We start from the raw sequence: 14,856 nt of genomic DNA on the forward strand, positions 1-14,856 counted from the left end.
ATGACCTCATTTAACTAGCTTCAATCACCTCTTTAAAGGCCCAGCTTTAGATACAGTCACATTCCAAGGTACTGGGGTTAGGATGTCAACATTTGCATTCTGCAGGGACACAGCTCAGCCCCAGACAGGTTCAGGACATGTATTTCATCAAACAGCCTGAGAAGTCTGCCCTTCCTTTGCACCTGTTGTGTATATTAGGGTTCTAGGTAAGATTTCATTAGGAAAACAGAATTCCCACTGCAAAAGTTCAAAATCTGCTCTGCTTTGAAGAGGCAACGTGATTTGTTTCCTGAATGTGAAAATTTTGGAGAAGAAAGGAAAAACCCTCCTTCAGGAAAACCATGGGGCGAGGTGGGCGGGAGCAGGAAAGCACAGACACGAAACTGTAGACATTTGCTCAGTGGAGCCCTTGCAGGGGGACCGAGCGCATCACAGAAAGGCTGGGAGGGGCCCAGACGTCCATGAGGCAACATCCAGGGTGACCCTAGTCTGTCGTTTGCCATAGTCAGGTGACGGCTCTGTCCAGGACCGTAGCCGGTCCACACAAGGCACTGCCGTGCCCCACACAGGTCAGACGTAAGCCAGATGCGTCCCCCAGGAGTGGCCTCGACCGCGTCCCAAACCTGGAGGCTCCACTCAGGGGGAGTGACACCGTGCCGCCCACTGGTTTCACAGTAACGGGAACCCTGGGCAGCGGCTTTGGGCCATCTGTACCAGTGTTCGCGAGGCCTTGCCTGTTCTCAGGCGTGGAGCACAGCATGGTGTGTACAAGATGCACGCCAAAGCCCTCCCTGATGGAGCCCACGGTTTGGGAGGGGATGGAATTACCCACGGGAAAGCTTGCGTTTGGCCGGGGCGAGCAGCAGGGTGACCAGACCGCGGGGCCCCGCGTTTGAGACCGCAGGGGAGCTCGTGGGCTAGAACAGCCTTGGGAGGAGGGGACGGGAGGGGCCGGGCGTGGAGGACGGGCCCTTCCTAGGAGGGACAGCCCCAGGAGACCAGCCGGGGGAGAGCGCATCATCTGAGGAGGGGGTGGGAGCCTAGACAGGGACATGGGGCCGGCGTTCAGAAGGCGTTGAGTGCCAGCTAAGGGTGAGGGAGTCATTGGGGGGTTTAACAGAGGGGCTGAGCTTCGTCGGGGAGGCTGGGGAAGGGCAGGCCGGCAGCTGCTGACACCCTAACGAGATGAGGACGGCAGGTGTCGCAGGACCTCCCCTAGAACCTAACCCCAGCGGTGTCAGGAGTGCCGCCAGCCACGAGTAACCCCAGCCGTTCCAGCTCCGTGGCTTTGCACCCGAGCGGAGAAAGTCTCATGTGACTCGTGTCCCACGGGCTGGCTGCCGGCTGTCGGACAAGGACCTCTTTAGAGAGGCCACTCTGCAGTGTGCTACACGCTCGAGTCACACCTTCAGACTCCCCTCCGTGGTTACACTTTCCCATTGTCCTTCCAAGACGTTTTTCTTACCAAAAGTTATTGTTATCGATGTCTCAAAAATATCGTAGAGGTGTTTTCTCTGTGTGATTTGTTCATCTTGTTTTATCTTCCTTCCCCTTCCTGACAGGTCTGCCTGGAGACAGAGGGGAGCCAGGTGACACAGGTGTCCCTGGCCCCGTGGGCATGAAGGGCGTCTCCGGGGATAGAGGTGACCCTGGCTGGCAGGGTGAGAGAGGTCATCCCGGAAGCCCTGGATTCAAAGGAGTGGCCGGGATGCCTGGTGCCCCGGGCCCCAAAGGTGACTGCAGAACATGACCAGGGACCTAGCCTGTGGGGCGCGGGTGGGACAGCTCCGCGGGAGGGTGCAGCCTCGCAGCCCCAGGCTGCGTCGGGCTCTGGGGACCAGGTGATGCTGCCCAGGCTGGCTGTGACCGCTGTGCCCCCAAATGCCAGTTGATTAACTTCCCACGAGAGAGGGACTGTCTGAAGAGCGGGACTTGCTCTCTGCCGGGGGGCGGTCTGTGGACAGGCCCCCGGGAGTCGGGATTCAGATCCGGAGGCTGGGTGGTGAACAGAAACCGAAACAAAGGGAAATGCTTGGTCCCCAGCGTAGGGTTCCCTGCTCGCAGGTGAGGCTAGTCCCCCCGCTAGTGGGGCTCTCTGGCCCTTGACTGCAGCTGGAGGCCCTTTGCCGCCTTCTCCAGGGCCCTTTGCCAGTTTTCCACACTGGGTACAGTGTCAACATCACACCAAGTCCCAGGGCCCCTTTCCAACTGGTGGAAAGGCCAGGGACCCCGTGACTTCCAGCTTCGCCCTGTCTGTCCGCCTGCATTGGCCTTACGTCTGTCCCCGGTGGCAGACGGGCTGACTCTGCCCCTCAGGCAGCAGACCAGTCCCTTAGCAAGTGCTGTCCCGAAAATCCTACAGACGTTAAGAATCCTAGCATCTCCTCACACAAGTCGCAAGTGGGGCTGTCACCGTGGCAATTAGCCACGCCTAACCCAGCGCTTTTCTCATTCCCTCTGAAGGAGTTAAGGGTTCTCCCGGGATGGACGGCTTCCAAGGCATGCTCGGGCTTAAGGGGAGATCCGGGCTTCCGGGAAACAAAGGAGAGACTGGATTTTTTGGAGTCCCCGGGCTGAAGGGCCTGGCTGGCGAGCCCGGTGTGAAAGGTACGTCACCTCTCGGCCAGGTTGAGACTCACTTTCACGGCGGCCTGACACTGCCTAGAACAATGTTCTGGCAACCCAAACACTAGACACTATTAAAAGAGAAGCTAACTCGGGAGCTGGAGGGCTTCCTCCTTGCTTCAATACACTGGCCGTGTGTAAGGAGGGAGTGACGCTAACCGAAGGGAACTTGAGAACGGAAATGACGCAGCATTAAGAACCAAAAACATCCTAAGAAACGTATCCCACCGTGAGTATTCCGTGGTGCACACGAGGAAGTGAGGCCAGGGGAGAAGTGGAAGGTGAAGTCTGAAGGACAGAGCACCTTTGGCAACAGAGGGACACGGTAGTCCAGGTAGACGGCCACACCCCGTGCAAAGAGACGGTGACCCCCAGAAGCGAGCCTGGTCCAAGCCCTGGCCTGGGTGGGCAACCCAAGACCCCAGGTGGGAGATTCAGGAAGGGTGTTCCCAACGAACCACATTTTTTCGTGACATTTGTTCAGACACCCTTGTTTCTCAAAGTATCACCATGGTCTCTAAAACAACTGAATTAGTAATAACGAACGTTGATGGGGATGTAAAGACATGGGAACCCTCAGACCCTGCTGGTGGGAATGTCAAGTGGAGCAGCCAGGGTGGAAAATGTTGGCAGTTTCTTAGAAAGAAAAGCACAGAATTACCCGGGAAATCCACTCCTGGGTGTGCGCCCAGGAGGACTGAAAACACACATCCACCCAGGAACTCATACACAGATTCCGTAGCAGCATGACTCATTATAGCCCCAAATAGAAACAACGCAGGTATCCATCACGGATAAACAAGATGGGGCATAGCCATATAAAGGAGTAGTAGGCAGCAGTGAAAAAGAATTAGGCTCTGACACATGCTACGACATGGATGAAACTCGAAAACATTGTGTCGCATACTGTCTGCTTCCGTTTGTATGAAATGTCCAGAACAGACCTGTCTGCAGAGACAGAAAGTGGGTTAGTGGTTCCTGTTGCTGGGGAAGGGGGGACAGAGGGGGTGACCGCTGATGGGCACAGGGTTCTTTGGGGTGATGAACATGTTCTGAAGTCAGTAGCGGTCCCTCCAGCCAAGACACTCTGTGCCCGCCTCCCTCGAGGAGAGAAGGGTGGAGGAAGACGGGTGTTCCCATCACCTGGGCTCCCAGCTTGCAGCCTTGGGGGAGCTGTGCCACCCACAGGTCAAGGGAATGACTGCATTCTGTTTCCTTCTAGGCAGCCGAGGGGACCCCGGCCCCCCCGGACCACCTCCCATCATCCTGCCAGGAATGAAAGACATCAAAGGAGAGAAAGGAGATGAAGGCCCCATGGGACTGAAAGGATACCTGGGCTTGAAAGGTGAGGCCCCGCCTGACCTCAGAGCCGGTGGCCTAGGGCCCCCTGCCTACCCCAGCCCCTCGCAGTGTGTGAGAGTAGCAGAGACGCCCCAGCGCCCAGGCCAGCCTCCTGTACTGCAGCCCTCCTGACACCCTGACGTCCGCACCAGGGGCTGGCGGGTGGTTCTCGGGCGCCCGGGGGGGTGGAGCAGGGTCCCCCCAGAACTTCACACTCAGTCTCCCTGCAGGCCTTCCCGGAATGCCAGGGATCCCCGGGCTGTCGGGAGTCCCTGGGCTGCCGGGGAAACCAGGCTACGTCAAAGGAGTCAAAGGAGATACCGGATTCCCCGGCGTGCCCGGGTCACCAGGATTCCCCGGCGTGCCCGGCTCCCCCGGAATCTCAGGGTTTCCGGGCTTCACAGGCAGTAGGGTAAGTGGGCATCTTCTGTGAGTTCCTCTCCCCGTGGCCTGCTGGCCGAGCACTGCGGTCCACGGTCCCTGGGGGACAAGACTCAGTTCTGCCACTTACGGGCTGAACGACCCTGGGCAAGTCACTGAACTTCTCTGTGCCTCAACGTCCTCGTCTCTCTAATGGGCAATAACGGTACCCACCTCACAGGCTGCTATGAGGCTTGAATGAGCTCTTGAGATGGTACCCAACATGTTTGCCCGGGTAAGCCTGGCAGAGGGTAGGGCGTAGTCAGTCATGATTATTACTACCACTGTCACGACCATGGTCTGTGTCACTGATGTTATTTATTTCAATGAAACGGCCATCATTACTGCTTTACAGTTTAATAAGAACAGGTGTGCGAACCAGCTTCTATACTACACTGGAAAACTTCAGGACTTCTTTACAAAATGATGACGTCGCTAACCCTTCAAAATTGCAAACTTCACCAAGTCAGACAGAGAAAGAGAAATATCGTATGATATCCATTATATGCAGAATCTAAAAGAAATGATGAACTTACTTACAAAACAGAAGCAGACTCACAGACTTAGAGAACGGACTTATGGTTCCCGGGGGGGAAGGGTTGGGGGGAGGGATGGTCAGGGAGTGTGGGATTGACATGTCCACACTGCTGTATTTAAAATGGATAAGCAGCAAGGACCTACTGTACAGCACAGGGAACTCTGCTCAGCGTTCTGTGGCAGCCTGGATGGGAGGGGAGTCTGGGGGAGAAAGGATGCATGTACACGTATGGCTGAGTCACTTCGCTGTGCACCCGAATCTGTCACAGCATCAGGGTTTTTGAATAAATTTATTTATTTGTTTGTTTATTTTTGGCTGCGCTGGGTCTTCGTTGCTGTGCGCGGGCTTTCTCTAGTTGCGGCGAGCAGGGGCCACTCTTCATTGCGGTGCGCGGGCTTTTCATTGCGGTGGCTTCTCTTGTTGAGGAGCACGGGCTCTAGGTGCACGGGCTCAGTAGTTGTGGCACGTGGGCTCAGTAGTTGTAGCACGCGGGCTCAGTAGTTGTGGCTCACGGGCTCTAGAGCGCAGGCTCAGTAGTTGCGGCGCACAGGCTTAGTTGCTCTGTGGCATGCGGGATCTTCTGAGACCAGGATTGAACCCGTGTCCCCTGCATTCTTAACCACTGCGCCACCAGGGAAACCCTTCTCACAGCATTGTTAATTGGCTATACTCCAATATAAAACAAAAAGTTTTTATAAAAAAAATTACAGACTTCACGAACGGCCATGTAAGATGGTTTCATGTTTGGCTTTGCTCCAGGGCGACAAGGGAGCTCCGGGGAGAGTAGGCCTTCACGGCGAGATCGGCCCCATCGGTGACTTTGGTGAGTGTTGCTGGGATGGTGAAAACAGGGCATCCCCGATCCAGGGCATCCCGGGCAGTGTGGGGACATCAGGCCTGTGGGTGCTGTTAGTTACTTTGAAGCAAATTATTCTTATTAGGAAGGTAGTGTCATAGAAGTTGCTAAACTAACCACAGGAAGACCTGACTTCAGCCATCTTTTTTGCACCTAACAGGTGATATTGGAAACACTATAGACCTTCCAGGAAGTCCAGGCCTGAAGGGGGAAGGAGGCACCGCTGGAGCACCAGGTACCCGAGCGATTCTCCACCCCTTCATCTTCCGCAGCCTTGCCCCCTGGTCTGTCGTCACTCATGCTTGCCAACCGTAGCGTTACTTAGCGAACCCACGGATCACGATGTAGGGATGGTTTGAGGTCCTTAAGCCCAACGTGTAAGGAAGACTGGCATTTGTAATTAAATTGAGCCTGAAGACAACGTCAGGAAACCTTTCTCTCCCTGAGAGGGAAGATGGAGAGAATTCAGTGGATGGGAGGGGCTGCAGCCTCTAAAATGTACCACACGTGCCTGTTCTGTTGGGACACATCCTAGGGCGCGAAGCAAGTGACACAGTGACCAGAGCCCTTGCAAACTGTGAAAGGGGAGTGGAAGTCAGACCTCTCTACTGCGTAAGACAAGGGGCGGCCCCCCAGCCCTGTGTACGTCAGGGGGTGTCACGTGGCATGGCAGCTCACGCCCCTTCTCTGAGCATCACTGAAGTTCAAGGGCAAAATTCCTGCTTGTGTCATATCCCATGGGACTTGGAATAAATGCCTCCTTCCTGGGATTTTAGCTTGGGAGACCCCACAGGTCTGCCTAGGGATGGCTCGGGTTGGGGGAAAGAATCTGTCCGTGTGTTCGGCCAACAAGGAGGGCGCTGAGCTTTCCTGAGAGAACACGCCAGAATGGAAAGGGACATTCTGTCTAGCTTGGGAGTGGAGGGCTGTCACTTAGGAACAGGTAACCTCACCTATGAACTCCTCTGGGCGCCCTGTAGATCTACAGTTTGGTCTCCCGATGGCTTTATTCCCAGACACAAGGGTACCTTAGGCTGGCTGGATCTCCCATCCTAAATAATTACTTTGGCAGTTTGGTTTATAAAAGCAGAAATGTGAGACCATCTTTTCCACATATGTCACTAACAATGGCCTTGTTTGTTCAATTGAAAATGTGTGTAAAGAGAAGCTGCCCCACCCCAGGAAATATGGTTGCTCCCCCTTGAACGTTTAGCTTTTAGTTAAACTGAAGTCCAGGAAGTGGAGCCTCCCACTGTGTCCGTCCCCAGGGGACTGTATCCTAGGCGCAGAGGGGCGGTGTCAGTTGTCAGCATCCTCGCGGCGTTCCATTCGCCCGAAGACAAGTGCAGTGTGAGACGTGGGCTCGGCCACAGCGCTTGCCCCTGCAGCGTGGGCGGGAGGTGCCCAGGGGCCCTGGGCAGGTGGCCTGCCGGTGGGAGGGCCCCGGGGACCGGGGGCTCTGGCCTGGTCCCTCCTCGGAGGATGGGAGACAGGCTGCACTGGACTCTGGGTCCAGGTGGAGGTGGTGGAGACCGTTCATGGAAGAAACAGGTAAATAGGGGTTTGGAGCAGATTTTAAAACACTAAAATAATCCATAGAAAACAAGCAGAACGTCTTAGGTGGTTTTCTTCAAGACCACGAGAACGTCGACAGTAGTTGTTCTGAGAAGAGCCTCAGAGATTTCAGGAGACACTGGCGGAAGTGACTGTGTAGAATCGGGGTGGTCTGAAGTTTCCAGAATCTTCCAGCGTCCCAGAAACACCAAAACCTGTGTCATAGAACAGTGTCACTGACGGGAAGGCCGCGCTTCCCTAAGTCCACCCAGTGAGCAGGGAAGCACCTGAGGGGCTCGTCTAAAAGGCAGATTCCGGGCCTCACCCAGACCTGAGAGGCTCAGACGTCTCATGTTTTTTGTTTTTTTTTTTTTTGTGGTACACGGGCCTCTCACTGTTGTGGCCTCTCCCGTTGTGGAGCACAGGCTCCGGACGTGCAGGCTCAGCGGCCATGGCTCACGGGCCCAGCCGCTCCACAGCACGCGGGATCCTTCCGGACCGGGGCACGAACCCGTGTCCCCTGCATCGGCAGGCAGACTCTCAACCACTGCGCCACCAGGGAAGCCCCGTCTCATGTTTTGACTAACCCCCCAGATTCCCCGGCACAGCACCCGTTAGAAACCACTCAGATAAGGGCTCAGGTGAGTGGTCTGTTGCCGTTTAACAAGGCCCCCAAAATGTGGCGGCTTAGAGCACCCACCGCTGGTGTTATCTGACAGTTTCTGAGGCCAGGAATTCGGAAACAGGGTGGTTCTCGTGAGATTCTGGTCATGAGGTCGGGCGGGCTGCCTCATCTGAAGGCTAGGCGGGGCCGGACCATCCACGTCCAAGGCGGCTCTTGGCGGGAGGCCTCAATTCCTCCCCGCGAGCTTGAGTGTCCTCATGACGCGGCAGCTGGCTTCCTCCAGAGCAGGGACAGAGTGAAAGCAGTGATGATCTGTATAAGCTGGGCTCGAGGTGGCACAGTGGCACGTCCGCGGTGTCCTGGTGTTCACGCAGTTCAGCCCTACTCGGTGTGGGTGGAGCTCACAAGGGTGTGAATGCCAGGACGCAGACCGCTGGGTGCCAGCTTGGAGGCTGCGGACCACAGGCTCAGAGCAGGGAATTAGGTAGAAATTTAGTTGAGGAAGGAGCCGTCTAGATTTCCACCCCCATTCACAATTGGAAGCACCAGTGCGAAGGCAGCATCCTTTACCTGGTGCCCCCTTGAACCCCACGAGCCTTAAGCCCCAGTGACACGACGGCTGTGGTTTGTTCTGAGTAGCACATCTGTGGTTACAGGTCTAAAGGGATTCTTCGGAGAGAAGGGATCAGAGGGTGATGTCGGCTTCCCTGGGATCACTGGCCTGGCAGGAGTCCAGGGCCCTCCTGGACTTAAAGGGCAAACAGGTAAAATCCCAGGCCACACCCACCTTCCCCCAGCCTGCCCGGGGCCCGGCTGGACAGTGCGGTGGCCAGTGAGGCCGAGTGCGGCCAAGCCCCCAAATCTCCAAGGGCCCAAAACAAGGGCGGCCAGTTCTGCCCGTCTGCTTTTCGCCCATGGTCGCAGCCGAGGCAGCTCCCTCCCATCTGTCCCTCCCTAGGTCCAGCCCAGCCCAGCTGTGGTGGAGGCACCGGGCCGATGGCCGTGTCTGTGTGGCCACCGTCTGTCTCTCTGTACATGTTTAGACAGTTCCTGTGACGGCTGCCTTTCGTGCATTTCAATTGCAGAATTCACGGGGGATCCCAAGTTACACGAGTGAATTCGTTTTGTGCTTTTTTCTTGCTGCCGTTTTGCTCGCTGTTGCCCGGGATCTGTGAACACAGACAGGCTGATCCTCAAGGGGTCTCTGGGTTCTCCCCAGGCTTCTATGTGCACAATGGAATGAGATTACGAATACACAAGCTGTTCTGTTTGGCCAGGCTGCGCTAACCTTGCTGAACTTGAATGCGGGGTCCAAGGCCACGTGGAAGGGAAGCTGGTTCTTTCCCGCAAAGTCCCTCCCCGAGGCAGGACCCGAGCTGGAGGCCACGAGGCCTCGGGGTTCCTGTGTCCCCCTGAAGGATGTGTCTGTCCCCCAGGCTTTCCAGGACTGACAGGGCTGCAGGGGCCTCAGGGAGAGCCGGGACGGGCGGGAGTGCCCGGCACCAAAGGAGACTACGGCTGGCCGGGGAGCCCAGGCCTACCAGGTAAGACCCCTCCCCTCTCTGCAGACACGAAGCAATGGCAACCTGCAAAGAGGCGTTTACTCCCCAGAACGATGAACAGAAACCTGCCGGGAGACCTCAGGGTGACTCTCAGTCAGCACCTGGGCGGTGCAGAGGCGGGACAGAGGGACAGATGCAAGGGTCCCCACCGCGAGGTCTGCTGCAGCCCTTGGGGGGCTTGGGGAGTTACTCGGCCCGGCCTTGACAGGCCTGGGTCAGGGGACAGGCCCTTGGACACTCTCCTGTCCAGAGTTCGGGGGGGCGTACCCCGACTCCACATTCACTGCCCGCATCACAGGAAGAACTGTCGCCTGCTTCCCAAGTCCCACTTTAGGCTGATCCTTGGAAATCCAGAAGGGATGGAAATGATACCAGGCTGCTGGCTCCAAGCACCGTTTTCATATGTACAGTGACTCACGGATCAGGAAAAGAAACACACGGCACTGCCCAGTCCCCTTCTGGCTGTAACGAGTCTGTAAAGAGTTTCCATGAAAACGATTTTTAGGTTAATGGTTCTCCTGGGTGACACAGAAGTGACTGATGTACATGTCACAGTATTTGCTGTACTTCGGTTTGCCCAGCTTTCGAACACACTGGATGGGCGACCGTATCACAGCAGAAAAGAGCGTCTGATTATGTTAAGGGTCTCCCTCTGCTCCGCCATGGAATAACCACGAGGGTCCTCCACAGGTCTGCCCGGCCTCCGTGGCATCGGCGGATTACACGGCTTGCCAGGCACCAAAGGCTTCCCAGGATCCCCAGGTACCAGATGGCAGTGGGCAAGGGATCGGGCGGGCCATCAGGGACTTGGACGGGGGTCGGGGAGCTCAGGGAGCAGGGCGGGCTCCGTCCCTGAGGCCACGGGGACTCAGTCCCATCTGGCTCCTCCCCCAAAACGCTGCCCGACCGGGGGCCCAACCAACAGGGAGTTAGTTCCTCCTCCCAGGTCTGGAAGCGGGAAGCTTGGGGTGGTTGCCGTTGCGGCAGAGTCCGGGTGAGGACCCTCTTCCCGGCTTCTCGCTGTGTCCGCACGCGGTGGAGAAGGAGAGCGAGCTCTCTGGTATCTCTTCTTATATAAGGACGCCAATCCTATCTGGGACCCTTTCACCCCAAACGCCTCCCAAAGGCCCCCCTCCAGACCCCATCACATGGCGGGTTAGGGCTTTGACAGATGGGTTTAGAAAAGACAATTCCCTTCACAGCAGTGGCGTATGGGGGTTTTGGCGGGGCAGGGTGTTCCGTAAGGAGAAGAAAGTGAGACCTTTAAGAAATTGTGAGAAGCTGCTCTTGGAAGTTATCGTGACCCTTCTTTTCCTGAAGGAGATACAAAGCCCATCCTTTCCAAAAGCCAGTGGCAGAATGAGGTCTGCGTGATTAGCCCCTTCTGGTATCTCAGAATACCATCTGCGTGTCCATCTCTTCCTCAAGGGGGAATGAGATCCCCTTTGTGCAGAAAGCTTCCTTTTTACCCTTGTCCCCCTCTGGGAAGATGCCATCACATGTGCAAAATTCTCAGTGACTTCCCTGAAATTTCTTTATTTTAAATTTAGTTCATCTTAAATCTTAATGCCCTGTCTTTGCATTTAATTTTTAAAATGTATTAATTGGACTAATAATATTTGTAGGGCGTATCATTAATATGTTTTTTAAGGACAATTTTTATTGTTTTCAGATTATAAAAGTTCATGCTGAGTAGAGAAAAGCTTAAAAAAATACACTTGAGCAAAAGAAAAAAAAATACCCATAGTTCTACCACTGCTTTTAGAATATTCTCTTTAGAGATGTCTTACGTAATCAAACGTTCATCTGTCTACAGGTGAATTTGGATGTGTGGAATCATATATAAATTCACACACTCAGTTAACATTTCAATTCGAATTTAGATGGTCAAGTTACGTCACTCTGACACCAACTACGCTGAGCCCCTGATGTGGGAACAGGGAAGGCTTTCAATAGCATTTTCCTCTTCAACCTAACTCAGGCTTAGCACCAGGAGCCCGGGGCCCTCGGCAGGTCTCAGCTGCAGGACCATCTGCGTCCTGGAATCTGGGATTTTTCCGGGGGTCCTCGGTGGTCTCCCCTATAAAGCAAAGGGGTTCAGTGACGATCCCCAGGATTCCTTCCAAGTGGCAGGGTCTGGGGCACCAAGGCCACCTAGGAAGCTGAAATCTCCACGGCTGCCATTGGGTTCTCTGTTTCTGGGTCTCACTGAGAGCATTACTATCCCTCCACTCATGAAAATGGATTCTGCCCAGTTGAAGACACTGACATCTGCTTGTCAACCCGGCCACAGGTGCGGACATCCACGGGGACGCCGGCTTACCAGGTCCTGCCGGGGCCAGGGGTGACCCAGGAGAGGCCAACACCCTTCCAGGCCCCGCAGGAGCCCCGGGACGGAAAGGGGAGCGTGGAATCCCAGGTGAGGCCAACACCCCAGTATCACCATCTGCACCCCCAGAACCACAGTGTCCGTGAGTCTGAGATGAGAGGCCGGGGGCAGGGCAGGTGCCGGCTCCTCTAGGGAGAATTTCTTGTTGCAAACCTCCCACTAGTGTTCCATCGTTTATACTCCATCATAATCTTACTCCGCTGGGGTTAGCTATTGACCACACTCCCTTGCAGGACGGATAAGATCATACTCCATCCCCTCGGTGCCCCCAGGGTTAGGTGTGCACCCGGCACAGGGCCCTGGCTGTGACACGCGCACGGGAGTGTTGGATAGATGAGTGGATGAACGCACCACAGCCCCTGAGCTGTGCCTGCGCGCCAGGCCTGGGCCGTGGTGGGAGCAGCCAGGTGGTCTCAGCCGCTGAGCACAAGCCCCAGCCCCACCCCCTGCCCATCCACCAGCAGACCAGGCTCGACCTAAACTGAGAGGGGAGCGCCCCAGCAGGTGCTTTTGGCCCAGCGCTTGTCTCCTGACGGCCGGGGCCCGCACCCACCCCCAGCTCAGCCCAGCATGCTGTCCACGGGCGCCGCCTGGGCAGCCGGCAGGGGTGCTGGACAAGACAGGCCCGTCACACCTGGGCTTCCGAGACCAGGGCCTGAGCGCCTGTGCTCTGGTCAGAATTACCCCCGAAGCTAGACCCATCGACACCCAAAGGAGAAGCCAGGCCCTGAGGAGGCCAGAGACCCTGATCTCCTATGGGGGGCGGGTATCTCAAGGCCCACGGACCGCATCATCTGATTCTCCAGGGTCTGTCACCTTCCTCTCCCCTTTCATTAAGTGCAAAGTCCAGAATTCCCTGATACCCCACCCCACAGCACTGATCTGAAGGCAGGAGGAGGAGGAAGGCCGGCCAGCTGGGGCCTTTGTGAGTCCTGGGGGGGCGTGTGGTTCACACAGCTCCGCCCAGGGCCGAGGACCCAGGCTCAGGCCACCTGCACAGGACCACCAGCACTGTAGCTGAGGCCTGAGGCAAGCGCGTGTAACACAGTTTTCTCTGTGAAGCACATCCCAGCCTTCCTGAAACTCTGGACGGCACTTCAGCGTGACACTTGGGGGCCACTCTAAACAGTGAAATCACCCACAAAAAGCACAGAAGTGCAGAAAACGTGGCACGAAATAGATAGTAGGAGGATCCTTGCCGACACTCTGAGCTGGGACTCACTCTCTCCCTCCCGCTTGTCCAAGAGCGCTGCGGGTATTGACTGGGGGTCACCAGTAAATCTCAGTTGGGGAAGCAGGATGGCAAGTACAGAATCTGTGGGCAGTGAGGACGGACTCTTCCCAGGACGCTGGACATCCTCGGGATCCAGGATCCTGAAGGACGGACGGCACGGGGAGGACTGAAATACCAGCGCCGGCCTTCCTGAGCCTTCCCACGACGGGTGCTCTCTGGGCCAACAGGGCTGCCCTGTCAGTGACATCCTCCCCTCAGGGTAGGGCCAGGTGTCACCCACAGGTAGCCCCATCAGCTGTCCCTTGAGCAGGTAGCATGCCAGTGAGGACAATATCCCAGCAGAGGCAGGTCCACGGGACCCTCTAGGCAGCGAGAGGGGGCCGGTGGGAGTGGGGACAGGCAGTGCGGCCCGTCTCCCCAGACCCGCTCTGAGAGCCCGCGCTGGGCGCCTTCCATCACTGCCTCTCCTTGTTGGCCTTGCTCCTGGACAGGTGAGGGCACAGGGAGGAAACAAGATGAAAAGCTGGGTGCTGGTACTAACCAACTTCTATTTCCGTCCTAAGGGGAACGAGGCCCGGTTGGGAGCCCAGGACTTCAGGGGTTTCCAGGCATCACCCCCGCTTCCAACATCTCTGGGTTACCAGGTGACGTAGGCGCGCCTGGGATATTTGGCCTGGAAGGTAAGCAGGGCTCACGCTGGGATACATTGGAATCTCTGGGGACAGGAGCTGGCCACGACCTGATTGCTTGAGGGATAGAACGCTTTCGTTGTCCCCTTGAGGGCATCATGCCGAGTGAAATAAGCCAGACAGAAAAGGACACATACTGTCTGATAGGAGCTCCCTAAGTGACCACATTCATAGGACAGAAAGTAGATAGTGGGGGCCAGGAGCCGGGGGAGGGGCCGTTGGTGTTCAGTGGGGACAGAGCTTCCGCTGGGAAGATGAACACGTTCAGAGGAGGATGGCGGTGATGGCTGCACAGCGACGTGAATGCACCTCGTACCACTGAACTGTACACCCAAAAATGGTTAAAATGTTAACGTTTATGTTACGTATATTTTACCACAATACAGAGCAAAGCTGCCCAGTGTTACAGACTTGCCAAAGCCGGTCCCCTGAATGGGTGACTTTGCATCCGGCCTCCCGGCCGTGACTGTGCCTTCCTGCTGTGTACACTCACCTTTCTTGGGACTGATGCCAACAGGTTATCGAGGTCCCCCGGGGCCACCTGGGCCCGTGGCTCCTCCTGGAATCAAAGGAGATGAGGGGAGTCCAGGAGCCCCCGGAAACCCGGGGACCAAAGGATGGGTCGGAGACTCCGGGCCCCAGGGCCGGCCTGGCGTGTTCGGGCTCCTGGGAGAAAAAGGTAAGGGTCGGTGCCCGTGGGGGGCTCCTCTCGGGGAGGCTGGCGGCGCTGGTCAGAGATGGCCAGAGCCCCCGCCCAGCCCCACGTGTCCTCAATGTCCTGCTTGTCCGGAAGGGCCCAGGGGGGAGCAAGGATTCATGGGCAACACAGGCGCCGCCGGGAGTGTGGGAGACCGAGGCCCCAAAGGACCTAAAGGAGATCGAGGACTCCCGGGTAAGTGAGTCTCAGAGGGGACGCCTCTGAGGTCATTCTGTCACAGGGACGTGGTGGTGACGGGTTGTTGGAAGGGCTCTGAGCGACTTGCAGGTGGGTTATCACCCACCCCACCTCTAGAGAGCGCGGTG

The 14,856-nt window shown here is 56.6% G+C and overlaps 1 protein-coding gene across 2 annotated transcripts in view; it reads left to right on the forward strand.

Moving 5' to 3' along the window:
* Positions 1-14,856, forward strand: part of COL4A2 (collagen type IV alpha 2 chain) — a 177,131-nt gene that overhangs the window by 155,386 nt on the left and 6,889 nt on the right. For both annotated transcript variants that reach the window (XM_032611468.1, XM_032611470.1), the window contains exons 31-43: positions 1,563-1,733; positions 2,464-2,607; positions 3,848-3,970; positions 4,197-4,378; positions 5,684-5,747; positions 5,941-6,015; positions 8,616-8,723; positions 9,396-9,503; positions 10,212-10,283; positions 11,815-11,940; positions 13,708-13,824; positions 14,351-14,512; positions 14,627-14,725. In XM_032611468.1, coding sequence (XP_032467359.1) covers positions 1,563-1,733; positions 2,464-2,607; positions 3,848-3,970; positions 4,197-4,378; positions 5,684-5,747; positions 5,941-6,015; positions 8,616-8,723; positions 9,396-9,503; positions 10,212-10,283; positions 11,815-11,940; positions 13,708-13,824; positions 14,351-14,512; positions 14,627-14,725 — 1,551 coding nt within the window. The remainder of the gene's footprint in view (positions 1-1,562; positions 1,734-2,463; positions 2,608-3,847; positions 3,971-4,196; positions 4,379-5,683; positions 5,748-5,940; positions 6,016-8,615; positions 8,724-9,395; positions 9,504-10,211; positions 10,284-11,814; positions 11,941-13,707; positions 13,825-14,350; positions 14,513-14,626; positions 14,726-14,856) is intronic.

Source organism: Phocoena sinus, chromosome 18 (assembly GCF_008692025.1).
Source record: "Phocoena sinus isolate mPhoSin1 chromosome 18, mPhoSin1.pri, whole genome shotgun sequence".
NCBI classification, from domain to species: domain Eukaryota; kingdom Metazoa; phylum Chordata; class Mammalia; order Artiodactyla; family Phocoenidae; genus Phocoena; species Phocoena sinus.